This window comes from Notolepis coatsorum (assembly GCF_963971535.1).
Source record: "Notolepis coatsorum genome assembly, chromosome: 6".
NCBI classification, from domain to species: Eukaryota; Metazoa; Chordata; class Actinopteri; order Aulopiformes; family Paralepididae; genus Notolepis; species Notolepis coatsorum.
Genome location: NC_140170.1, coordinates 169,612,857 through 169,625,356, shown reverse-complemented (window position 1 = coordinate 169,625,356; position 12,500 = coordinate 169,612,857). Strand labels below are relative to the sequence as shown.

The 12,500-nt window shown below is 46.6% G+C and overlaps 1 protein-coding gene across 1 annotated transcript in view; it reads right to left on the bottom strand.

Moving 5' to 3' along the window:
- plekha6 (pleckstrin homology domain containing, family A member 6) overlaps nt 1-12,500 on the bottom strand; it is a gene marked incomplete at its 5' end in the record, with an annotated part of 124,848 nt that overhangs the window by 93,936 nt on the left and 18,412 nt on the right. Inside the window, 1 exon segment of the mRNA XM_084315819.1 lies at nt 8,982-9,082. Coding sequence (XP_084171945.1) covers nt 8,982-9,082 — 101 coding nt within the window.

Genomic DNA, 12,500 nt, shown 5'->3' with positions numbered 1-12,500 from the left:
TGGGAATTTCTCACACCAAGGTGACACACCCCTCTCTCTTGACTCCACTTGGTATGGTCCACGGCATTCTGCCTCACCACAGGGTGGGACATGCATTCCCCAGGACAAACACACCTGGGCAGGGCCCACGTGGGCTTACAAGACACCATACACACAGTTGCATTGGTTTACAACATAAACATAAATACTCTACTCTCATGCAAAGTCTTGTCTTTTTCTCCCATGTGTTAGCAAATAACGTTCCCTGCCACAGAGAAAGTTCCCCATCTAGAACACGGTCCCAAGTCGATAAACAGCTGCATCCACACCTATTTCTCACGCTTTATTGCAGGGACTTGTGAACAATGTAAGACTATGGCACAGCCTACATTTATTTTTATTTGATTGAATTACTCTAATTCAATGTTCTATGCATTTTGCCTGCATTGATCAAAATTAGCCGTCATCCAAACGTGACCCACTGACCCAGAGATGACCTGGTGAGGCTACAGGCTACGCAGCAGAGAGCCTGTCGACCTCGCGGTACAATCGGAGGTATTCAATTAGAAAAACTATTATATGTATTAAATGCTAACATAGCAATATTATGCTATGCTAATATGCTACATCTGACAACTGACGACAACTGAAAACCATACAAATACAATACCTACCCCATAAAGGACCTTCCACACTGGCAAGTTTACATGTCGATTTATTTTCATTCCATCCATCACTTTTCCACTAGCGCCACCATCAGGCCAAATTGAGGCCAAGTGTCTCGAAAAGTAACTGCTGGATTGCCATACATTTTACTGTGCACATTCATGACGTCAGGAAGAAGACACTTATGTTAATTTTGAACCCATGACCTTTCCTCTAGCGCCACCATCAGGCCAAGCTTTCAAACAAGTGTATCTCCTGACCCGTCACACAATTTGATGTGAATATTCATGACCCCTAGAGGAACAACCCTATTGATTTTGGTCATTATGCCAATGCATGGACCCCTGCAGTGGCCGCATGCGGCTATATCTGGTAGCTGGTTCAGAAGGGAGGAGAGAGGGAGGGGGCATCGGGTTTTATAGGTCAGTCGTCGTAACTGATGGGAAATTAAGTCTTAATGGACTCTCGCCACTGGGAAACAGGCTGGTGCGGAATCAAAGTGGGCAGACAACTCTCAATTATTTTTGTATCATGGGCTGCTCACCTGGACCACAGAGCGACTGGACCACATTCACTTCCATTCATTTTGAGGACCATGTCTAAATATCATACTTCTGAAGTATAAACAAACTACAGTACACAGCTATATTATTCTGTGTACTTTTTTCTCGAATGTTGCCATTTTCTAATTATGAGTATAGGAACTATTTCTCACTTGAGGTGTAGTTTGACCCACTGTCAGCTTCTCACTGAATACTTAGAATCTTTCTTCCTGCAAGGCAGCAGGTTGGTTAAACCACCACAAGCATTCCATGCAGGGCAAGGATACACAGCACACTCAAACCTACAACAAATTGACCGGATCTACTTTTATTTTTCAAAGGTAATACACCTGTAAACACACATCAAATGCCAAAACAAACACATACCTTTGACTCAGAATTGTCTGTATTGAAATCTGCACAGCAGAAGTTTGTTTATACTTCAGAATTATAATATTTAGACTTGGTCCTCAAAATGAATGGAAGTGAATGAGGAGCTGGGACACCTGGGAGGAATGGTGGTGTTGACAGCAGACGACAGGGGCAGCAGTGGTCACTAGTTTACTAGTAGATGACTTTAGATAGAAGTGAGACTGCTGAAACTAGATTTATTTTATACTGAAGTGAAATATCCCTTTAAGTTGTACTTTAATAAACATATTAAAGGAAATACATGTATCCAAAAATACATCAAAAGTATCATTTGAATTATATTCAAGCAAATCTTAATTAAGTACAACTTTTTACACGCTAACTACAACTTAAGTCCACAACTTTAGTATACTTTCTGACTACATAAAGAATATACTAAAGTATACAAAGTATATTTTCGGAAAATATAGTTAAGTATGCTTAGTTTTTTACTAAGCCTACACACACACGCACACACACGCACGCACACGCACACACACACACACACACACATACACACACACACACACACACACACACACATTGTATCCTTGGTCTCACTGTGTACATGTCGCCGTGAACCGGCTCCATCTACCATTTGGAGGGTGATGATCAGGTATCTGGGGGAACCGGTTGGCATTACCTCAGAGCAAGAGGGGGACTGAATAGAGGGACGGACAGGAAGTAAGGGGGAAAGCCCTGAGGGAGGAGTGACACTCGCCTTTCCACAGCACACCTGATACAGCTGCACAGTACAGTAAGTGGCTGTTCGCCGTGGCAGAGGGTGAGGCCCCAGTTCACACACACACACACACACACACACACACACACACACACACACACACACACACACACACACACACACACACACACACACACACACACACCTGTACCTGTAACGTAACCCCGCAACTGTGCTTATCCAGTCATAGTCATACGCACCTGTGTTACACAGCACACAGACACACACACCACAAACACACACACACACACCACACATATACACACACACCACCCAGATAAACACACACCACCCAGATACACACACCACCCATATACACACACCACCCAGATACACACAGTACACAGATAAACACACACCACACAGATACCCCCCCCCCCCCCCCCCCCCCTGCTAAAATGTTCCATTAATAATTGACTTTGAGCTACACGGAGGCGGGATTAGAAGGACAGTTTGAATAATGCTGCGGGCTCAAGGCCCCCCCCCCCCCCCCCCCACCTCTTCACGTCTCTCTCTCCACACATTTAACAAGTTCCCGGGGCGCCCCCGAGGTCCGATAATGTTTAAGTGCGCCTGGATGATCCAGGCCATAAACAATGTCTCCTGGCTGTCGCCACACCTCTCGCCCTGCTGGGAGATCGTTTACTGAACCTGCAGGTGTGGTCAGGTTTCGACAGCTCACTCCTTTCAACAACACTCCCCGACAGTCACAGTGAGACCAGAGTCAGAAACCAGTACGTCGTGTATACAGGCTGAAAGTATATCTTCAGTGTGGAACAGTAGAAGAAAGTATTGAAGAAAGACCCTCTTACTGTCTTTTACTATAATGTACGCCGGTATTACGTAAGGTGTATTTCTACCCATAATATGTACTTTTCTGAGAGTATACTTACGGGGTATTTTTGGTGCTTATTATGTGTTTTCTTACGTACTCATTCGAAGCACATGTTTAATAATGGTGGGCGTTAATATGCTGTAAGTGTAATCAAATCTCAACACAAGTTGCACTTTAGTAAACAGGTTTACTATTTTCGGCAAAACTAACCGAAAATACATCAAAGGTATCATTTCAATATATGTTAGCACATATTAAGTATAACTTAAGTGGTTTTCAATTTAACACAACTTCAGTATACTTTCAGAAGATATACTTATATAAGTATACTGGCGGTTTGTCTTCTATCATTTCGCACATAGTTCACTAGATTTGTGGAAAGCGTGTTGTGTAGAGTACTGATTGTAGTCCAGTGGATCGCAACATTTGAGTATCGTTATTTCAAAGTACCTCAAAGTCAGAATGTGGAGAGAAATTCTGCAAGATGTACAAAAGGCTTGGGATCAACATCAACGCAATCTATTCCATAATGTTAGTTGCAGCAGCTGCAGTTGACATCCATTCCTGCTGCTCACTATAGATTCACATGTTGTGGAATAACTCGGATTTGGAAGAAAACTCACTTGCCTAATTGAGTGAAATGGGGGGGGGGGGGGATTCAAGGCAATCGACCTTTGAGGACTCCTTATCAGCAGATAACCAAGAGTCAGACACTAAATAATCCCCCCCCCCCCCCCCCCCCCCACACACACACACGCATGCACACACACACACACACCGTATCCCGTCTACCTTTCTCATTGGTCAATTTGAACTGACAGGTGTCATAAATAGAAGCAGTTGGACAGGAATCTCCAGCGAGGGCCTCAGAGGAGAACATGCTGGGACAGGACCCAGGGAGGGAGAGAGGGAGAGAACCACACTATCGCCATGAGTCGGCTGAGTTCCACAGGGAACGCTGCCTGTCCGTGAAGCAAACAAGACGTCATCCGGTGTTAGCCCTGAAACAAAACACGCCTCAACCTCCGCTACATGCCACATGTTGCTCCCCCTGACACTCAACCGCCATTATTATTATTATACCTAATACTTGTGCCGTCTGCCCCCGTGCACTTAGCAACGCATACTGTACCTGAGCCACTACCACGACGCCATAAGCCCTGAGGGAAGAAACAACGTGCTTAAAATCGACCACAAGTAGACTTTATTTGAATCTCGACAGAGCGGTGTCCACAGAGGCCTCTTTTAAAAGACATAATAAACTTGGGATTGTCTACCTGGATACTGTTGGACTCATCTAGGGAAAAAAAAGGAAAAGAAAATAAACATTTCCCCATGACTCATTTATGAGCCTGGCTAACACTCCCTGTTAAGCCAAGTGTCGGTTGGGTGACTCCGTGGGTGGAGAGAGAGGTCTAACCTTTTATAATCTGCCGTCATCAAAACAGCACCCTGCTGGCAAAGCGATAAACACCTGACAGTATGGCGCCCCGCCGTGACACAGGAGCGCGGGGACAGGAGACAACGAGAGAGAGAGCTAAGACGTACGCAAAAGAGAATATCGTCGGCGTACAGCACAAACCGCCACTATTTGTTGCTGGGGGCGAGAAGATGCGGAAGTGCCCGTTCACCTCGACGTTAAAACTTGAGATACCGCTTCAAGATCCGAAGGAAAAAAAACTACACAAAAACAACTAATTACAGAGTTGTTATTTCCTGACTGAATACACACATAACGAATTACACACTTGTGATTTCCTCACTGAATGCACACATATAACTAATTACAGACTTGTGATTTCCCGACTGATTGTTTTGAACCACCATAATCACATGATATGAGATATGAGATATGATATGATGCAAGTAAATATTGTTGCCTAAAAATAGAACCCAGCTGCATGAGTCATGCAGGAACAGTTGTGAAAAATGATGCTAGAATAGCCCTAGTTTTTAGCAGCCGTGAAGCGTGCGAGTCGGTGTTGTTCTGGCGGTTGTCCCCCCTCCCGCCCCCGCTCGTCTCCGTTACACAGGGTGTGAGTAAGTGAAACGGAGCGGCAGACCACAGAGTGAGCCGCTCACAACACCGTGAGGATTCGGGTCAATAACACTGAGAGGTCCCACAAACACATCCAGAGTAAACAATTCGGGAACAGCTGCATTCTCTGCGTTCCTGCAGGTGACCGGAGTCGGTCCCACAACAGCCTATATATATAATAAAGCATCCCGATGCTCGGAAACTCCTCCGATGAACTTGGTTGTTTTCAGGAGTTTGTTTTTGTTTGATGGAGACAAAAGACAAGATCATATTTAAAAGCACCGCCTTTCTGTGGTTGAACCGGGAATTCTGGGACACGCCGGCGTCTCAGGTCTTTTGTCTTTTTACCGTGAGAACGGCGGCGGTGAGGAAAAAGATAGCTTCAGAAAGTACCGGCGCATGAGAGAATTCAATCTGACGGCATTATTTTTTAATGTGTTCCCAGCGCCCAATGAATAAAGATGAGCTACTGTGCTGCGTTGTGTGGATATTATGTGGGGTTATGTACGTGGGGTGGTTTCTGCTGAGTAAAGCTTTATGTAAGTTCTGGTGTCGAGCCTCCTTCTCCCCTTTTGTCTTCTATACCAGCAGCAGTGTGAGAGAGACAGACAGTGACAGCTCTCTCTCTCTCCCCCTCTCTCCTTCTGTCTCCCTCTCCTTCTCTCCCTTCTCTTCTTCTCTCTCTCCCTCTCTCTCTCTCTCCTTCTCTTTCTCTCCCTCTCTCTTCTTCTCTCTCACTCCCTCTCACTCTCTCTCCCCCTCTCTCCTTCTGTCTCTCTCTCCTTCTCTCGCCCTCTCTCTCTTTCCTTCTCTTTCTCTCCCTCTCTCTTCTTCTCTCTCCCTCCCTCTCTCTCTCCCTCCCTCTCCCTCCCTCTCTCTCTGTGCCCTCTTCTCTTTCAGTACAATCAGAGTATCTGTTTGCCTCTGTGTCTGCCCCCCCCCCCCCCCCCCCCCCTTGGTGAACCACACGCTCTCTCTCTCTGGTGCAAAGTCTGGAACCAACTGACACGGCGCTCGTCGGCACACAGACGGCCTAAATGTAGGCAGCATGGTTTTGACAGCCTGCGAGGGGCATCTCTGATTATTATTCACATTATCACTGACAGCAGCACCCTAACAGCAGCACCCTAACAGCAGCACCCTAACAGCACCCTAACAGCACCCTAACAGCAGCACCCTAACAGCAGCACCCTAACAGCAGCACCCTAACAGCACCCTAACAGCAGCACCCTAACAGCAGCACCCTAACAGCACCCTAACAGCACCCTAACAGCAGCACCCTAACAGCACCCTAACAGCAGCACCCTAACAGCAGCACCCTAACAGCACCCTAACAGCAGCACCCTAACAGCAGCACCCTAACAGCAGCACCCTAACAGCACCCTAACAGCACCCTAACAGCAGCACCCTAACAGCAGCACCCTAACAGCACCCTAACAGCAGCACCCTAACAGCAGCACCCTAACAGCAGCACCCTAACAGCAGCACCCTAACAGCACCCTAACAGCAGCACCCTAACAGCAGCACCCTAACAGCAGCACCCTAACAGCACCCTAACAGCAGCACCCTAACAGCAGCACCCTAACAGCACCCTAACAGCAGCACCCTAACAGCAGCACCCTAACAGCAGCACCCTAACAGCAGCACCCTAACAGCACCCTAACAGCACCCTAACAGCACCCTAACAGCACCCTAACAGCACCCTAACAGCAGCACCCTAACAGCAGCACCCTAACAGCACCCTAACAGCACCCTAACAGCACCCTAACAGCAGCACCCTAACAGCAGCACCCTAACAGCAGCACCCTAACAGCAGCACCCTAACAGCAGCACCCTAACAGCAGCACCCTGGCCCCCTCAGCGTCGCCTCCAGTCCTCCAGCGCTCTGTGTGGGCCGCGCCGCCCCGTCGCTCCACCAGAGAGCTCAGTGTATATAATACAGGAAGAGGGCACTCAGCTGGTTATATGAATAGGGGGCGATGTCCTCGCTGAAAACGGAACGCCACGCCCTCCACGTCACATGTAGCTACGCACCCTATCGACTGCTGCGTGAATATCGGTCAATGTCAATTAATTCAATATGGAGTGTTTTCTCATTTTGATGTCAAAACTAGCCAAATAACTATAGTCTATTTTACCCTCAATAATATGTCATCAATAACAAGCCCCCAAAATATTATCCGGCTGAATGATATTCCAAGTTTAATTCCCAGTCATCTCAATAAGTGGCTCAGGGGGGGGATAGAAGAGCAGGTCGTCTGGTAATCAGAAAGGTTCCCGGTTCGATTCTGGCTCCTCCTTCCCGCCGGGTACCAACGTTGAAGTGTCCTTGAGCAAGACACTTGACTGCTTCCCGGTGAGTGGATTGGCACCTTGCCAGGCCGCCCTCCGCCGTGAACGTGTGAACGATCGGGTGACTGCGAGGCACAAGTTGTACGGTGCTTTATAATAAATGCACAATTTACCCTAAACGTTGCAAACTTGTTCCTCAATCAAACAAGCCTCCTCTACTTTTACTGGTATCAGCGATGTCTACGACCCACTCCCTCCAGTTCGAAGCTCTCAGGTCTGCAGATGTCTCCAGAGCTGATGATGGAAGAAGCCAGCAGGGGTGACCATCAACGTGTCCCTCAAACCCCCAGCCCCCCCCCCCCCCCGCCTGTCAAAACCAACCCACCTCCCGGAAGATTTCAGAGGAGTCCAATCTCAATGGGATTATTCCCCAAAGGGTATATCTGCATGACAGCTATAGATCACTCCATATGGCTCGTTCCTGAAGACACAACCCCCCACACCACCCTACTGTACTCCACCCTTCCCTGATTATCAATCACCCAAATCATCCCATGATTGATTGATTGATTGAAAAGTGTATTAACAGATTGCAGAATGGGTACAGTACAGTACGGCTCAATACATACAATTGTTAAGGGGATGCAGACCAGAGAAAGACTTTCGTCTTGTTTCCATCAGGGTCCCCCATTTTCAATTCATCATATGACACACACGACATACAGATAGACAGTACTGCTAAATGTATAGATGTAGCCTACATCTATACATTTATGACATACACATTTGGGCTATATATGCAGTAGCCCAAAGCCACAGTGATATTAAACCCAGATACAACTTCAATCGTCTGTCCTTGTTTTGCAAAACAGTCTTCACGTTACTGCTACTACAGTATAGGTGCCTTGTCTTCCACTTCATCCTCCAATATATATAAATTCCCTTTTTTTAATGTGTATTTCAATTCTTAATTAACTTCTTCATTTAGCAAATGTATGTACTTCACATTTAGATACATCGATCCGAGTCAAGAAAGCAGCATGGGGAAAGTTCTACATGACAACAGAGGTAAACAAACGTCATCGACGTTCAAGGAGCAGCAGCGATCACGTCCGTGCAGAACGCTTTTTACAGAGACCATCACCACCACCACCACCATCATCATCATCATCATCATCATCATCATCATCATCATCATCATCATCATCATCATCATCATCATCACTATCATCATGAATGAATGAATGAAATTAACTTTATTAACAGATTGCAGAATGGGTACAGTGCAGTACAGCTCAATACATACAATTGTTAAGGGGATGCAGACCAGAGAAAGACTTTCGTCTTGTTTACACCAGGGTCCCCCATTTCCAATTCATCGTAATATCATCATGGTTAACTTATGAGCAGAACAAGCAGCACCCCATCATCATTAACCCCCTCCTCAGTCTCCGGCACCCTGGAGATTTGACTGACCTTAAAGCAGAATCTGCGGGTGATGTTGTCGGAGGCGTGCAGCCCTGCGATGAGGAAGCTGAGCAGAGGAAGGCTCCCCAGCACCGTGTCCTCCTTCTCGTCTGGAGGAGGAGGAGAGGAGGAGAGGAGAGGGGACATTATAAAGACGAGTCAAGAGAAATTAACCAAAACCAACAACAACAACAAAAATAAACTGTGTGTGTGTGTGGGGGGGGTAAAATAAGAGAAGAAAAAACAGCAATCGCAAACGAGTAATCAGTATTAATCTGTGAGGTAGATATGGATCGGCATACAGTAGCTAGGATGTCTGTGTCAGAAGAAGCGCCTTGATCGTCTCTTCCCCGTCGGCTGTCAGTGTGAAGAAACGCGCACTCCAGTCCCAGGCTGCTTAGAATAGAGATCCATTATGGTTTCCGAGGGGGTCCCGGCGATATAAGCGGCGGTAACGGCTCACGCACTGACTCACGCACACACTACTAACACACACTCACTAACACACGCACACACGTCCAAGGATCCAACGGCGGAGAGGAGAAAATATGATGGGTGCAAAAAATTAAATAAAAAAGCGAGAGAAGCGGATTAAATAATGGAGGACGTCATGAAATTTTCATCGCTTCGAACGGGAATCCAGAATACACCTCTCTCTCTCCTCTCCTCTCGTCTCGCTGCGATTACATCCCGCCTCCCTTTCTCCCTCTCCTATCTCTCTCCTCTCTCTCTCTCGTTCTCTTCCTTGCTCCCTCCCTCGGTCTCTCGTTTTCCTCTGAACGGAGCTCTGTGCTGCGCGACACAAGAGACTCCCTCTCTGTAGCCGTGCAACGGTGTGTGTGTGTGTGTGTGTGAGAGAGAGAGAGAGAGAGAGAGAGAGAGAGAGAGAGAGAGAGAGAGAGAGGGAGGGAGGGAGGGAGAGGGAGCGAAAAGGGGAGGGGAAAGCATTGGGGCTTGTGTTTGTGCATTGTACAATCGGCCTATATGCTGTTTGTTCGCGCGTGTGTGTGTGTGTGTTTTGAGATAGCATCATGTGACTCAGTGTTGCAGGTATTTTGGCCCCTAGCCAACCATATACCTGTCAGCCGTCTCCACCAATAGGAGGTCAGGGATTGTAGCCACATACATAAATCCAGGTAAATAACCACGCCTCTCTTTCTCTCCTTATCTCTCTCACATACGCACATACTCACTTATTTGAATGTTTTATTTTTACGTCCATGTATTTGTGGAATACTAGAAGCACACAACTATGAACATGTAATTTTTTTTTTGTATCTACTTTTTCTCCTATTTTTCTATTTTATTCTATTTTTCTGGCAAAAGCATCTTGCTTCGCATATTGGACTGTTTCTCGCCCCCATCTGCACCTATCACTGACCAGGGCCACGCCCCCATCTGCACCTATCACTGACCAGGGCCACGCCCCCATCTGCACCTATCACTGACCAGGGCCACGCCCCCATCTGCACCTATCACTGACCAGGGCCACGCCCCCCACATGCACCTATCACTGACCAGGGCCACGCCCCCATCTGCACCTATCACTGCCCAGGGCCACGCCCCCATCCGCACCTATCACTGACCAGGGCCACGCCCCCAACCTGCACCTATCACTGACCAGGGCCACGCCCCCATCTTCACATATCGCTGATCAGGGCCACGCCCCCATCTGCACCTATCACTGACCAGGGCCACGCCCCCAACCTGCACCTATCACTGACCAGGGCCACACCCCCAACCTGCACCTATCACTGACCAGGGCCACGCCCCCCACCTGCGACATATAAACAGGTGCTGCCCTGCACTCACCCGTCCATAGTGAGACCATTTTAGACCACCTTTACCCACTTTAGAACACCTAAACACACTTCATATTTATTGGCAAAGAATTTGCACTACAACCCATACCTCATTACACCTTACTGTCAATTGTACCTAAATTGTACCTCATCCTATTTTTGCATTGTACTGTATAGTATATAGTATATTATTGTATTGTGTAACTCATTTTATATAAAAGTATTCTGTACTTCTGTATGACAACTAATAAAGAAACTTGAACTTGAAACTTGAACTAGACCTCACTGATAAACATTCCATAGGCGGCACGGTGGTGTAGTGGTTAACACTGTCGCCTCACAGCAAGAAGGTCCAGGGTTCGATTCCCGCTTGGGGACCAGGTTTCCGCGTTGCCAGGTACCCAGGTGGGGTATCTGCCGGGCCTTTCTGTGTGGAGTTTGCATGTTCTCCCTGTACTCGCAAGGGTTCCCCCCCGATAAGAGAAACCCAATGGAAAAACATGCACAACCAACAGATCGCTGATGCTGTCGCGTCCTTGACGAAGATGGGCAGGAGCACTTGGATTGGTCCCCGGGCGTGGCCCCTCGTCGATGCCCTATCTGCTCCCGGCTGCCCTTGGGGGGAAGGACGACGGGATGGGTCAAGTGCAGAGACTCAATCGCATCTGCGACTAAAAAAATACCCTTAAAGAGGTCCTGCATTATTATTATTATTATTATTATTATACTGTAGAAACGTACCTATTGTGACCCCTAGGATAATAGCCTCATGAAACTTTACAAACTCCAAACTAGAGACATGGTCCAATTCAGAATATATATGACCTAGATATAACTGAGGATAAGGGGAGGGTGGTTCTGAGCCATTCTCAGAACAGACACCGTCCATTCGCCAAAAGATTTCATTCTTACAGAAATCTCCAGTTGTCAAACATCTTTGAAACCAAATCAAAACATGTACAACATGTATTTTCTAAGGTGTTCTTCAGGGTCTTTGTGTCTTAATGGGATATTTGGGAGGGATTTTTTTTTACCATGTTTAAATTTTTTACCAAATCTGTGTAACGTTCAAACTGTATATATTTGTATTTTAAAACCGTAAAATAATTTCTACAGTGAATAACATTTTGTACGTGTTTTTTTACACCAAATTGTTCGATAAACTGAAAATAGTTACCTGCATCTCTACACCTTTACCCTCATAGAGAATGCCAGTATCTATGAATATGCAAATTGACAACAAGCACCCATATTTTCCAGGAATTCCATGTCGGCAGCTTAATATTTCAAGACATGTCAATACCTACTCAGCTCTCTGTGTAGCTGAAGCCAAAGGTGTCAAGTTACCACATACTGGACCGTGATAGGGTTGACCTATTAGTGACATCACACATGCAACTCAGATTTCAGGGAAGTACAAAGCTCTTCCTCACCAGACACGTTCTGCATAAATAAAACATCTGTATAGTCAAAGTCATGCCTCCAAGAGGAGGTAACCATTAGGGTGGGATGTGCTACATAAGACTGCTTCAACTAACTGAGTTGCTGAGTGGTATAATTAAGTGTTATCACAATCAAATGTCCTTCCTTTGTTTGTTTTTGCCTCTCTCTCTCTCTCCCCCCCCCCTCTCTCGCTCTCCCTCTCGTTCTATTGGTATATTGGTTGTTCTCTCTTGTTCTCCTGTACACCTATATACCTGTATACCTGTATACCTGTACACCTGTA